This window comes from Microtus ochrogaster, chromosome 22 (assembly GCF_000317375.1).
Source record: "Microtus ochrogaster isolate Prairie Vole_2 chromosome 22, MicOch1.0, whole genome shotgun sequence".
Classification (NCBI taxonomy): Eukaryota; Metazoa; Chordata; class Mammalia; order Rodentia; family Cricetidae; genus Microtus; species Microtus ochrogaster.
In genome coordinates this window covers 1,675,646-1,690,669 of record NC_022023.1, presented here as the reverse complement: position 1 = coordinate 1,690,669, position 15,024 = coordinate 1,675,646, and the positions used below count along the sequence as shown (strand labels likewise).

At 45.5% G+C, this 15,024-nt stretch overlaps 2 protein-coding genes across 11 annotated transcripts in view; one reads left to right on the top strand and one right to left on the bottom strand.

Annotated features, from left to right (window-relative positions):
* Positions 1 to 4,792, bottom strand: part of Emsy (EMSY, BRCA2 interacting transcriptional repressor) — a 70,318-nt gene extending 65,526 nt beyond the window's left edge. For 5 of the 10 annotated variants that reach the window (XM_013350161.2, XM_026784253.1, XM_026784254.1 and 2 more), the window contains exons 1-2: positions 4,399 to 4,790; positions 2,694 to 2,802 (exon numbers count right to left, since the gene is read on the bottom strand). In XM_013350161.2, coding sequence (XP_013205615.1) covers positions 2,694 to 2,763 — 70 coding nt within the window. In that variant the 5' untranslated portion in view covers positions 2,764 to 2,802; positions 4,399 to 4,790. Of the gene's footprint in view, positions 1 to 2,693; positions 2,803 to 4,398 lie in introns of those variants that run through there. The other 5 variants (XM_013350166.2, XM_026784256.1, XM_026784252.1 and 2 more) reach the window with 4 other exon arrangements.
* A 20-nt stretch (positions 4,793 to 4,812) lies between these two features.
* On the top strand, positions 4,813 to 9,527 carry LOC101990151 (zinc finger protein 431-like). The gene is made up of 2 exons (XM_026784257.1): positions 4,813 to 5,234; positions 7,628 to 9,527. The coding sequence occupies exon 2, from the start codon at positions 7,990 to 7,992 to the stop codon at positions 9,067 to 9,069; it is 1,080 nt and encodes a 359-aa protein (XP_026640058.1). The 5' UTR covers positions 4,813 to 5,234; positions 7,628 to 7,989; the 3' UTR covers positions 9,070 to 9,527.
* The last annotated feature ends 5,497 nt before the right edge of the window (positions 9,528 to 15,024 follow it).

Genomic DNA, 15,024 nt, shown 5'->3' with positions numbered 1-15,024 from the left:
AATTAAAATGTTTGGCATCCCACATTGAAACAATTTATAGCTGCTTCTAAAAGAACAAAGTTTTAAGCTAACAATACTTTTTAAAAATTTTGTGGCTGAGCAGTGGTGGCTCACGCCTTTAATTCCAGCACTCAGGAGGCAGAGGCAGGTGGATCTCTGTGAGTCTGAGGCCAGCCTGGTCTATAGAGTAAATTCCAGGACAGTCAGAGCTATACAGAGAAACCCTGTCTCAAAAAACCAAAAGCCAAAAAATTTGTGTGTGTGTGTGTGTGTGTGTGTGAGAGAGAGAGAGAGAGAGAGAGAGAGAGAGAGAGAGAGAGAAAGCAAGCGAGCGAGCGAGCGAGAGAGAGAGAGACGGAGACAGAGACTGAGAAAGGGAGGGAGGGAGAGAGAGAGAAAGTATGCCATGTGAGAGCAGGTGCCCAAAGAGGCCAGAGGAGCTCAGAAGAGGGCATGAGATCCTTGGAGCTGGAGCTAGAAGCAGTGGTGAGCATCCTGACATGACATGACTGCCAAGCTCTCTCCAGCCCTTAACCTAACAATTCTCAGAGACAGTGTGTATCTCCCCTAGACTTAGGACTTGGAACTAGGGTTTGAAAGCAATCCAAAGGTTCATGGTCAAGACAGCAACCCAGGGAGGAAAGCCCACCTTCCTAAGGGTCACTGGCGCCAGAAGTGCCATGGTAACGGCTGCTTCCTTCAGCACAGAAGCAGCACCCGGCAGTATCTCCCACACGTCTGCCTAAAACCCAGACACGTTCATTGTTTTTATTTTTACTTGAATTTTTTTTCTAATGCTGATTTTTTTTATTGCACCCTAAAGTCTATTTCCTTAGTTTGTTCTGAGATAACTCTTTTTTTTTTCTGTGATACCTCTTCTTCTAGCTGAAGAACAATTTGATCCTCTTCAGTGATGATCAATCTGATGTGGCAAGGGGAGCCGCCAAAATAGGTCAATCTGACCCTAAGCTCTCTAAGTCCACCAGCATATCTTGAGTGATTTGTTCATGGGATATACTCAGGAATGGAGAATCTGCATATTAACCCAAAAGCAAAGCATCGCTCTCTGCATTTTAGACGATGTGCAGAAAACAGAAGAAAGCACCCCCCTCTTGAGATCCTGAGACTGTAGCAGGACAGACGTAAGAGCCCCATCATGCTAAGACACAATGGTACACATAACTTTTATAAAGTGGCATCTTCCTGGTACCTAACAGCCTTCCACCTACCTGTAACCTTGACAGCGTGGGCTGTTTCAGGGGTGTTCATTCTTCAACACCGAAACATTAACCCCTTGATGTCATGATTTTATAGGGTGCTATCGTCAAGTCATTTTCATACATCACCTCACGTCATTATGGAAAAAACTAAGGGCAAACTTAAAGATTACTAACTTTATGTTGCTCTCAAAACCCAGAAACCTCAGTCCAATTTACTGTCCTCGTGATCTTTTCATCTTGCATTTTTTTTAACTATGAAAGAAATGGAGTTCAATTTCATAATCAACAGCAGGTTACATTAGTGCCTGTGTACAGCCAAGTACCTTCAAAATAGTGATAAAAGTTTTCATGGAAGTTTAAAAGACTGGCCCCCGGAAAAGAGCCCTCTTCCAACTGCTAAAACAATGTCAAGCAGTTTATAATCCGGGGGGCGGGGGGGGGGGGGGAGAAGGGGAGGGAAAAACAGAAAAGGGCAGAAGTTATTAGCAGTAGGTCTACAGTAGCTACAATTTCATCTGACCTACATATAGAATTTTCAACAAAGAGTTCCCCTGAAGGAAAACTTTAGTAGCCTACAAGTACATTCAAAAGTAGCTGCTTTAAGCTCTATATTCTCACATGCCAGTCACAATGATGGGCTTTTTATTTAATTGATAGTCACTGCTCATTTTCAAATTATTCCGTCACTTATTCTATTTAGTGCACTAGCCTCAGGCTACAATGGTAAATAAGACAAGGGCCTAATTTAAAACAGCATTTTTCACAGATTTTTTCACTCTAAACCAAATATCAAATGATTAGGCAGCTTTTCTCTCAATATTCACAAGAAAGGGATGTGACTAACACCATTTTGCACACAAGGGTAAAGTCAGTTCACTCACACAAAACATGTGCCTTAACATTAGGGCTTGCTTCTCTCCCTAAATGCTGGTTGAAAAGGGTTGTTACAAATGTAGAAAGGAGAAACATTAAATAGTCAACTTTAAGCATAAAGTGTGTTTTATCAATTACAGTAATTAAGTAATTGGGAAAATAGGCAGCTTGCATTTAGCTTACGATTTAGAAAAGGCATGATTCACACAGACACATCTACTAAAGTTAGTAGTATGCTTACATGAAACAAAAAAAAGAAAATTAAAAGTTAATTTTAAAAAAAGGAACACACGACAGCCAGGTTTCCCATTTATCATGGCTCCTTGACATTATGACTCCTGTATCTCATTTACAAAAGAAAAAAAAGTCTTTTCAGACCCTGAGAAAACAGTGAAAAAGATGAGGGCGCTAGCCACCAACAGCCATGGCCCACACAGAAAAGGAAAAGGGTTACAGAGAAATAGAAAACAACAAGACTAACACCGTGAGGTAGGCTGGTGGAGCACAGCTGTGGTCCAGCACTTGGGAAGCTGAGGCAGGTGAGTGCTACTGTGCTACTCAGTGAGACCCTGCTCGGGACGGTAACAACAAAATCCATACCCAATTTTCGAAGAATTCGTTTGCATTCATCCCTGCTGAGATCCAAAAGGGTTGGCCACACAACAGGCATTGCTGCTTCTGTCTGGTAGCCCCAAAGAGCTTGTCCTCCCTATCAGAAGAAAAACAAGTCAAAATCACCAAAGGATATGCAACAGGCCATTCACTTCGAGATCCCTCCACGGGCTACCAAGCAAAACTGAAACGATACCTCATAACCATGTTTTGCGGCTGCTGAGAAATGACCAAACCACCATGAGAGCACCCTGATCCAGCTAAAAGGGGAAGAGCATGGGTTCTGGAGTCAAATACTTGGTTCCAGGTCCAGCTTTTCATCCTGGTGAACTGGCCTGTCTGAACCCACTTCATACAGGTTTATGAAAATAAAAGCAATTCCACCAGGTTTGCAGTGGTAAGTATTAGGAAACAGGGCATGCAAAGTTCTTTCATGGGGGCTGGCATAGAACTTGCCAGATGGTTTGTACCGCACGTGCAACCTTGGGCAAGCGACTTGACCTCTGCCACTTTCCTTACTAACAAGTTATAAGATAAAATAAGCCAAGGGTAGAGCATGTTATTTGGGTAAATGGAACTTAGTAAAGAACTCTTTTCTCACATGTTGGCAGTAAAACAGTCATGAGTCCACTAGTTATCCAAAGTTGAGAGGTCCGGAATTTCGCACTGAGAATCCCCTAGCCTGGAGGACAAAAAGACTCAGAGCCGGTAGGTTCACACACTACTGGTTGAACACACAGCAGACCTTCCTTAAACATCTGCTAAACTGATAAATGGATGGTTAGCGGGCGAGAAGAGCGAACGAATGAATGAATGAACCAGCTTAAGAGTCGAACCCTAAACCGAGATAACTCCTCTGGGCTGCTAAGCCCAACTCTTGGCCTCAAGTGGAGCCCCCCTTCCCCCTACTTCCCATCGTCCTCCGAGCTCAGAACCAACCCCAAGCGAGCCGAACTGGACGGCGCGCCCCAGCTGGCAGGATGACATAAAGAAAGGGGGTGGAGAGGAGGAAGAGGCAGAGCCAAAGGAATCCGCTTCGTTCCCCGAGCCAGTCCCCGCCTCCCGACAGGACCTCGGAGGCGGCAGGCGACCGCCCGAAATCAGGCACCACGTCACGGCATCCCAAAGCATCCCCCTGCGGCGAAGTGCACGGCGGGGCCGCACAAGCCAGCCGAGCCGAGCGGCGGCAGCCGGACCGCGCTCAGGGAACCGGTGGACGGGAGGAGGGGGTCGCACCGACTCAGTCGCCCCCATGCCCAGCTCGGGTGTCAGCGGGCAGCCCGCCCCGCCCCCTCTCCAAACACGCACTCCCTCCGCAGCACCACAACAAGGGCAGCCTTCCCGGGCTCCCCGCCTGCGCCGCTCCGCGCCGGTCCCCAATGTCAAGCCCTCACCCCCGCGGCCGGCAGCCGGGTCTCGGCAACGCTGGCCAGCTCCTCCGGGGAAGGCGGACAGCCGGCCGGCCGGCCCCCGGAGTCACCCCGGGGACCCTAGACCTCCGCCTCCGATGTCCCATCACTAGGCGTGCCGGAGCGCCCCTCGGTCCACTTGAAGGAGCCCCGCGGTCCCGTTAGGAAACAACGGAGGATGGGGCTGAGCGCCCCCGAGCCGGGCTCCCCACGGCTGGCCCGGAGCCCCCAGACCCAGGATAAGCTGCCAGCTCTTCCCCGGACCCTGCCTGAGAGACACCCACCTGCCCGGCCTTTCGGGGCTCATCTAAAAGGCTCCTCCGCCAAGACTAGGAGACACCAGGAATTAGGTTTGTTTGCGGTGCCTCAGAAGGGGCAAGATGGCGACAGAGACCAGAGCGCAGGCGCAGCCGCGCGCGGCTCGTCGGGAGGTGTAGTTCGCCTTTCCCGCCTTTTGCGAAACGAGCCCTCAAAAGCCTCCATTCGTCCCGTTCTTCTTTTTTTATTTTTTTTTTCGCCCACCCCCTTCCCCCCGAGTTTTGAAAGGGAAGGACGGGCGTCGCGGAGCCTGCTGGGAGTTGTAGTCCGAGCTCCAACTCCGTCCTCTTTCTCTCGCTGCTCGCCGGTCGTGTGCGCAAGGAAGTCTGGGAGTGTAGTTCCTTTTGGCTTCGCGCGCCCTAGCCTCCCGGCCGTTCCCAGCCAATCGGCTGCCCTTTCAGCTGAACGTGTGGCGTCACACGTACCGTCCAAAATGGCGTCGGCAACCGGAGCCGCGCTTCGACCTTTACTCTAGCGAGGTGAGGGATGAAAAGAGCGCTGCTTGGTCTCTGGTGAACGCTGGGGGATGAAGATCTGGTTCCCCAGACTCTTGGGAGCCATCGTCAGCGTCCTCCACCACCCCGACGACACGAGAGATTCTTCACGCCACAAGAACGGAGAGAGAGGACCTCACAGTGGCCCGTACCCCGTTCTCGGTGTTGAGAGTTGCAAATCGAGGAAGGGAATCCGAGCGTTCTCGGCTTGGGGCTATGCCGTGTGCGAAATAGGAAAGCTAGTGATATCTTGTGCTATATCTGTCCAAGGGAAGAAGGGATTTGTTTGTGGCACTCACTACAGCATGGTAGGTTCACCTACAGCCTTTGTTACCTAACCGCACCATGTTGTCAAAGTCCTGTCCCCCTGCTTTAGAGATAGATGGAAAGAGGCCGGATGTGTTGTTACAACTATCCGAAAAAAATCAAAGTTAGTTTCTAGGATTGTAAATTCCATCAAGTTTTGTGATGTCTGGTGACATCGGATGTGGTGAAGGTGCACACATCTGAAGGAATTGTTAGTATGCATCCTGCAGTTAAGCAAATTCCCTGGCAAACCAGGGTTACCACAGGAAGGACTTCTAGCTCAGTGGTAGATTGCTTTAAGGGTATGCGTAGGGGGAGGGGCAAAATCTACTCTGGAAATATTCAGGTACACAGCGTGGGTGAAAGTTCTTTTTCTAAGTGGGACGCTATGAATTACATTTCTAATCCCTGCACTGGGGAAGTGGAACAAGCAGGTCAGCCTGTACTGCAGGAGGCCCTGTGACCAAAAACCGTTTGGGGTTTTTGTTGTTTTGTGAGCCACTGCATAAATGTGAGTCTGTTCGTGCTGTTGAATGGAGATGTAGGTTAGTCAGAAATAAAAAGGACCATTTGAGTTTACTCCCCGCCTTTCTTGACCTTCCTGTGCACACTGTGAGGTCAATTGCTTAAGAACACCTTATAAGGTGGTTAATTAAATCTTAATACGAGACTTTGTAATTTAGCAAACATTCCTTTATTTGACCCTTGCAGCATCTACACGAGGTCGGTGTAATTAAGTTTGCCCGTCCTATGGATGGAAAGGCACAGTTGTCCAGGAACTGGTGAACCAAGAACTATATAATAGAACCCTGTCTCGAAAGGCAACACTAGGGGGCTGGTTAAGAGCACTGGCCTCTCTTCCATCCCATATGGTGGCCAACAACCGTATATAAGTCCAGCCATATGTAATTCAGGAGTTCCTTAGGTGCTGCATGAATGTACTGCACAGCACAAATGTAGTGCACAAACACATGCAAGCAAAACACCCATACACAGAAAATAAAGTTTTAAGAAGGCAACAACAAAACCTGACTCTTGGCCAGGCGGTGATGGTGCACTCCTTTAATCCCAGCACTTGGGAGGCAGCGGCAGTTGATTCGCTGAATGAGGCCAACCTGGTCTATAGAACTAGTTCCAGGCAGCCAAGACTGTTACATAGTGAAACCCTGTCCTGAAAAACAAACCTGACTCTTATTGTAAGTCAAATAAGAATAACAATTGGGGTTGATCCTCCATCTTCTATATAAGTTCTTACAATTAGTAGGGATGTCCCTAGCTAAAAATAAGTCCCTGATACAGGTTAAAAACCACCCCTAAGGTCCACATAAGTAAAGGACAAAGGAAGGTTTTAAATTTAGGCAGCCTAGGCTATCGAGAAGATTCAGCAAGTAAAGACACTTACTTATCTTGCCAGCCTGCTGACCTGAACTCAGTCTCCAGAACCCGCTCATGTGGTAGTGGAAGAACTGAGCACACAAAATCGTCCTCTGACCTCCTGCATGTATACACACACAAATGATACAAACTTATTTGTCATAAATTTAGGCAGCTCAGTCCCAGAATCTACACCTTCCGCCAGTAGTAGCTCTCAAGCTTTCGTGTTCAGCGGGAACACATGATGGTCCTGGTAAAAATGCGAACTTTTGGGTTGTATAGTTAGGGCCAGATCCTGTTTCCAACAAACTCCCAAGTAATAATGCTGGCACTACATAGCATTTTACATCTTCCCCTTTCTCCTGTCGTGAGTTTTTGTCTAGAAACATATCTCCCCATGTATTCTAGGCCGGCCTCAAGCTTGAGATGCTGCCTCCGCCTCCCGAGTGCTGGGATCACAGGTACATGCCACTGCACCTAGGTCTTAAACATATTTATTTTGCGGCTAGAAGCTGTAATAGCCTTTCTGTGTTATCTCTGACTGCTTTGTACATCCAAATGATCCTATATCCTTTCTCTTAAGGGTCATATTCAAACGACCCTTCTCCCTTACATCTCATGAAACTCCTCCTGTCCCTACCAGTCCCTCTACCGCGAGACAGACATTTCCGTGTCTTTTCTCACATGTACCATGTCACAGAGCTAAATACATAGAGTCATGGTCATTTGAAAAGTCCTGACGAGAACAAACTCTATGGAAAGGGACCAACCAGGTATATGCACTCTTGTGCCTAGCATATAATGAAAATAATAAATATACTCACAGCTTCCTCCGTTTCAGCTGCTGTTCCATATGTTAGCTTTCTTAATCCATGCAACAGCCTGATAGTGACTGTATTACTCGTAGTTCTCTAGAGGAACAGAACTGATAGAATAAATGATGAGTAAATAAATATATGGAGTGTATTAGAGTGGCTTATAGGCTGTGGTCCAACTAATCCAACAATGGCTGTCTTCCCAGGGAAGGTCCAAGAATCCAGTAGTTGTTCAGTCCATAAAACTGGGTGTCCCAGCTGGTCTTCAGCACACACTGGAGTCCTGAGGAAGTAGGCTCTATGCCAGTGAAGGAACAGACTTGCCAGAAAAAGCAAGCAAGGCAAAAAGCAAGCTTCCTTTTTCCATGCCGTTCATACAGGCTGCAGGCAGAAGCTGTGGCCCAGATTAATGATGGATTTACTCACCTTAAAAGATACAGATTAATGCTGGTTTGCTCTCCTGTTTGCTGCGTCTTGGGCTCCGTGTAGGTAGAGCGTGGTTGAGCTGTGCAGCCAGGCCCTGGTGAGCTATGCACATCTGTCATCAAACAGGGAAGACTGGCAGGCCATGAATGCAGTGACCTATGACGATGTGCATGTGAACTTCACTCCGGAAGAGTGGGCTTTGCTGGACCCTTCCCAGAAGAATCTCTACAATGATGTGATGCTGCAGACCTTCAGGAACCTCACTGCCATTGGCTACAATTGGGAAGGTCATGACACTGAAGAGCATTCTCAAAGTTCTAGGAGTTGTGGAAGTCCTCTTAAACGGCATGAGAGAATTCACATGGAAGAGAAGCCCTGTGAAGTTATTCAAGATGATGGACCCATTGCATATCATAGTCAACTACGACTATACAAAAGAGCACATACCAGAGAGAGGCCCTACAAATGCGACCAGTGTGGTAAAGCTTTTACATCTCCCAGTGGTCTTCAGATGCATAAAAAAACACATACAGGAGAGAAACCTTACAAATGTAAGCAGTGTGATAAAGCTTTTGCATATCATAGTTATATTATAATTCATGAAAGAACACACACTGGAGAGAAACCCTATAAATGTAATCACTGTGTCAAAGCTTTTACATCTCCAAGTGAGCTTCAAAAGCATAAAAGAAAACATACAGGAGAGAAACCTTACAAATGTAAGCAGTGTGATAAAGCTTTTGCATATCATAGTAATGTGATAATTCATGAAAGAACACACACTGGAGAGAAACCCTACAAATGTAATCACTGTGTCAAAGCTTTTACATCTCCCAGTGATCTTCAAAAGCATAAAAGAACACATACAAGAGAGAAACCTTACAAATGTAATCAGTGTGATAAAGCTTTTGCACGTCATAATTATGTTCTAATTCATGAAAGAACACATACTGGAGAGAAACCCTATGAATGTAATCAGTGTGGTAAAGCCTTTGTATGTCACCGTCGTCTTCAAGTGCATGAAAGAACACATACTGGAGAGAAACCCTATGAATGTAATCAGTGTGGTAAATCCTTTATACATTCCAGTCATCTTCACAGGCATGCAAGGATACATACTGGAGAGAAACCTTACAAATGTAATCAGTGTGGTAAAGCTTTTGCATATCATCATAATGTACTAACTCATGAAAGAACACACACTGGAAAGAAACCCTTATGAAGGCAGTCAGTGTGGTAAAGCCTTTTAATATCAGAAGTGTCTCTAAATACATAAAAGAACACATAGGGGAGAGAAAAATTATTGATGTGATCAATGTGATAAAGCCTTTACATATCACAGTAGTCTTCCAAGGCATAAAAGAGCACATAGCAGAGAGAAACCTATGAATGAAATCAGTGAAGTAGCGCCTTTGCAATTCATAGTAATTTTCAAAAATACAAAGGAACACATACAGGAAAGAAACCCTATGAATGTGACTAATGTTGAAAAGCCTTTGCATGTATCAAGTCTTCAAATTCATGAGAAAATATACTGTACAGACACTTGATAGTCAGTGTGGTGGGTTTTTTTTTATTTTATGGTGGTTTTTCTACAAGAAGGTTTTAGTGCAAAATTGGTTAAAGCCTTTTCATATTAAAGTTCTCTTTGAGGAAGTGCAAAATAAATACTGAAAAGATTCTAGGGCTGGAGAGATGGCTCAGAGGTTAAGAGCATTGCATGCTCTTCCAAAGGTCCTGAGTTCAATTCCCAGCAACCACATGGTGGCTCACAACCCTCTGTAATGGGGTCTGGTGCCCTCTTTTGGCCTGCAGGCATACACACAGAATATTGTATGCATAATAAAAAAATAAATATTTTTCTTTAAAAAAAGATTCTAATTAAAAAGAATTTGGCACCACAGGAGTGTTGATTTTGGAGAAGAAATGCTGGCAATATCAGCAATCTGTCCGTAGATTATACTGTCCTTTATTTTGTTTGCCCCTGTAAACGCATATGAAAGAAAGCCCTACAATTTAAATAATGATGTAAGCCTTTTAGATTTCACACCGCTCCTCAATTACATTAAATATCTAATCCAGTTGAAACATTTATGGATGTGAATTTGTCTCTTTCCTGTTGTTGTGATATAACATGTTTTAATGACAGTAATGTGAAAATACTTAGTAGAGAATCTAAGAAACAGTAAATACATCATATGCATATTCAAAGCAGGATTTTCTTTGGTTGATATGTAATAAAATAGAATAATCAGCGATCAACTCTATATCTCATAGCTTGATTGCTATAGATATGTATATATTACTTATTGTTCTATTTTCTTCTTCCTGTCCCCATGAATTTTCCATCTGTCACTTCATCGTTAGTTACTGCCTTATAAAAAGATTATCCATTGATGCCAGATAATATAATATTTAAAAAAAAGGATCCAGATTAAAAGTGAATCTTCCCACTTCAAACAGTTTAGTTAAGAAAAAAATCCCTCACGGGTATACCCAGCCACATGGGTTTTAATTAATTCCAGATGTAGTAAACTCACCCTGCTAGACCTTAATGAACACAATTGTCCAGTCTGGGGTAGTGCTTAGAAGCAGATAGAATACCTGCCTTAACTATTCCTTGCTTAACTAAGCAGCTAAGTATTAAAACGGAGTTTTATTAGTTTATATTTTACCATGAGGCTCATAGCTTGTTATGCAATACCTCACTTCTCCTGCAACTTCTGGTGTCTCTCTAACTTTACCTTCTTTCTCCCTGTATCTCTGCTTGGATTTCCCCCCTAGCTATATTCTGCCCTGCCATAGGCCAAAGCAGATTTATTCATCAACCAATAAAGCAATGCATATTCACAGCTATAGAAGGAATCACCCATCAGTCCTCAACCTTACATAATTTTCGCCTGTGTTTGTTAGCCATTCATGCTTAATAAATTATCCCAAACCCTAGTGGCTTGAAACAATGAATATTTTGTTTTAATTCAGTTTGTAGTTTCTGACAAAATCACAAGTAGCTTAGCTCGGTGATTTGGAGGGGAAGGCAAGGTTGGGAAAGGGCCTCGTTCCTATAATTCAGGCTGGCCTGGAACTCGCTACATAGCCAGGCTGGCCAGGAACTCACTACATAGCCAGGCTGGCCTGGAACTCACTACATAGCCAGGCTGGCCAGGAACTCTTGGCAATCCTCTTACTTCAACCTCAGGTGCAATGCTGGCAGCTGGGCGATTACTGAACATTTTTGAAATATCAACTTCCATAGTCCATAATAACTATTTATATCCTGGTTTCCGGCCAAAACAACTCACCTCCCTCCTACAACTCCCTCACACCCTTCACTCAACATTCCCAGTCTGTCCTCATGATAGAAATAGGTTTCTGGTTTCTTCTCCTTTTTTTTATAATTACATAAATAAGTGAACTGTGTGTGTGCATGCGTATATGCGTGTGTGTGTGCATGTGTGTATGGGTGTGTGTGTGCATGCGTGTATGTGTGTGCATGCGTGTGTGTGCATATGTGTATGTGTGTGTGCATGCGTGTATGCATGTGTGTGTGCATGCGTGTATGCATGTGTGTGTGCATGCGTGTATGCGTGTGTGCATGCGTGTATGCATGTGTATGTGTGTGTGTGTGTGCATTGATGTGTTTGTGTACATGGAGAGCTCCATGTCAGAGGACAACTTTTGGGAATAACCTCTTCACCCTGGGTTCTGGGGTCAAAGGAAGGTCACCAGCCATAGGTAGAATGTGTTTTTACCCACTGAGCCATCTTGCCAGCCCCACCATACTCTTGAGGACGACAGTTTTGTTATCCTGCTCTGGTCTAGCTGAGTTTCGTCAGATGCATTTACACTCAGTGTAGCAAACTCTTTTCCCTGTGTATCTAACATCCAATGACAGAAACTGGCACAGAATGGCCACCATAAACTTCTGTTCCCCATGGGAAAGAAAGAGAGGGGGAGAGCCATAATGAAAGCACCGGCAAGCTAACCTAGTGATGGAGGAAGGTCATTGGTTGATTTAATAAAGAAGCTGCTTGACCTGATAGGTTAGAACGTAGGTGGGAGGAGCAGAACAGAGAAGAATGCTGGGCGGAAGAGGAAGTGAGGTCAGACTCGACAGCTCTCCTCTCAGGGGCAGACGCCTCAGAGAGACATGATGCTCCACTCCTGCGGGCAGAGGCGAGAGCTCTGCTCTCTGAGGCACACGCGGCGAAGCTCCGAAGCTCCGACCCAGGATGGACGTAGGCTAGAATCTTCCCGGTAAGACCGGTGCTACACAGATGATAAGAAATGGGCTAGTCCGGGTGCGAGAGTTAGCCTAGAAGAGGCTAGATAGATGGGCCAAGCAGTGCTTAAAAGAATACAGTGTCCGTGTAATTATTTCGGGTAAAGCTAGCCGGAGGCGGCCAGAGTGGTGGGAAGCAGCCCGCCGCTCCTATTACTACAACCTAGGATGTCAGGCATCTAAGGCTGGCCGAGCACTTCAGCCCTAACACTGTTTCTCTGACTGAGGCTCAGGTTTTGGCGTATGCGTGATTCTCCACAGTCCCTGACCCCACCTTCAATACTTGCTGAATTCTGAATGAAAAAGAAAGAATAAAAAGCCTCTTTATTTTAAAAATTAGCCAGTCCTGGTCTCTTGTTCTTGGTGGGTTATTCTTTACTTCCTTGAGAAGCCAGGTAGCACTTGTAACACTACTTGGAAAGCATCAGTTAGATTCACTAACTCGTTAGGTACCTTTTACAGTTACCTGCTGTCCCCGGCAGCAGCTCCATTAATGTTTCCTCTACATTAAAGACTCACTTTCCTCCTCCTGCTTCCAGGAAGGTTTTCCTCACTCTCCTTTCATCTCTCACAGATGGCTTTCTCTCAAAACCTCAGGCTTCTGCTGAAAGTCTTTTGAAACTTGTTAGGTCAGCCCTAACACCAGCACTGAAACCACACTTTCAGTTCTGGTATAGCATCCTACTCCGGGTCCCAAAATTTGACCTGCGGATCGACTACCACATAACATTACCACGAAAAATTTCCAGTGGAAAACAGTAAGATTAATTTTTCCCTTGTGAATCTGCCATGGGAGTAGGACTTGGCAGGAATATGAGCCATAGCCGGAAAGTACAAATTGCGGACAATCACGCCCAAATTTAAACTCAGCTCCAACTCCTAACATACATGACTTTCCTACTGCATCAATATGATACAACTGTCTTGCATGGATGGATATTAAAATTTAAAACCAGAAAGATCTGTTGCCGAAGAAGAGTTCAAAGACAAGGGGTTACTATGAAAACAAGCCACATAACAGAATAGCCATAGGCTCTACAAAAAAAAAATTCTGCAGAGACGGGCGGTGCACCTTTAATGCCAGCACTCAGGAGGCAGTGACAGGCAGATCTCTGTGAGTTCGAGACCAGCCTGGTTTACAGAGTGAGTTACAGGACAGGCTCCAAAGCTATAGAAAAACTCTGTCTTGAAAAACTAAAAGATAGATAGATAGATAGATAGATAGATAGATAGATAGATAGATAGATAGATAAAATTCTGCAGAGGCCATACATGGTAGTTTATGTCTTTAATCCCTGTACTCTGGAGGCTGAGGCGTGTGGATCTCTGAGTTCAAGGCTAGCCTGGTCTGCGAGGTTCCAGTTCAACAAGGTTAGCTTCAAACTAAATATGTAGCTGAGGATAACTTTGACCTCTTGCTCCTCCTGCCTCAGCCTCTTGAGTGCTGAGACGACATGCTTGAGGCCCATTCCTGGCTTGAAGTCGCATGGTTTCATTTTGTTTTGAATTTGAGAGAAGATCTCATTTAACCCAGTCTAACGCTGTGCTTTCTCTATGAGTGAAGATGACCTTGAGGGTGACCTTGAAACTGCTCTTCGCACCTCTGCTTCTGAGTGCTGAGATTATCTCTGTACCACCATGCCCAGCACTACGCCATGCTGGGGATCCCACTCTGTATGCCATGCACGCTAGGCAAGCGCTCTACCATCTAAACTACAAGCCAGGCACAAAATAGCCAGGATCTCGAGGCAAAGATCGCAAAGATTAGCAACCTCAAAAGGTAAAACGAGGGATGTTAGAGCCTTAAAAGTCCTCAGCTTGGAGGGCCAGTCAGACAAATGCAGGGAGCACTCTGGAACGTCCAAAGACAGGTGTCCAACCGTGGGCCAAAGTCTTAGGTGGTCCTTGAGGTGGTGTCTCTGCCCTAACAATTCCTGAGTCTGTGATTTCCACTGTACCTCATGACAGCATTCCAGACTCATTGCCTGTTTAAGCCACGGTGGACCCCAAGTGGCAAAAGCATTGCCTGTGCTCTCGACCATGACTTGACACTGATTAATGGCTCAATCACCAGACAGCCCAGGAGAGCTGCAGATGAGAATCGGAACAAAGACACAGTCTCACACATTTGAGTTTACTTCTCTACTTCCTGGGAAGGGGGGTGGCTAGGCGTTTCTGAGGTTCACACAAGTGCCAAAACGCCTCAGGTGAGGGACTGATGATAATCTGTAATTATCCAAGGCAGGGTCTAAGGTAGTTCCTAAAGATGGAAATAATATCCCTGTCAGAAGTGGAAATCAGCTACTACGGGGGAGGGGATGATAAATCCAAACATGAGATCCAGCTTGTCTTCACCTCAGAGACTTTGCAGCTGCGTGTGATGTTGTGCTGTGATTTGCCAAGAGATGAAATGCAAAAAGAAAAAAGAAAAGAAAGAAAAAGAAAAAAGCAGCACATCCTCTCCTCTCCAGCCAGCTGGAGGAAAGGCTTGGAGGCATGTTCTCTTTCAAGAAGTGCTGAGAACTCGTGAAGTCTGCAGAGAAATGGCAGAAGGTGTCCTTTTCCTTGTCAGTTCCAATCAAGGTCTTCCCCTGAGCAACCCCAGCATGTCTCGTAGTTTCCCGCATGAGCTAGGCAAGACACCTCTTGGCTTGAAAGGGCTTTGTTGTGATGCTGTGGGCTTCAAATTTGTCACCCTGAGGTCAGTGGTTCAAATCCACACCTCACTAAAAGTTAAAGAGATAAAGGAACACACGCCCATGGAGAGCCCAGGGAGCGTGTAGTGAGACTCCGTTGGGGGAAGGGGATGGACCAAAGGAAATGTACTCATGTTCACATGAATATATGCAAACACACGCACACACGTGCGTACACACATGACCTGCAGGGAAGCAT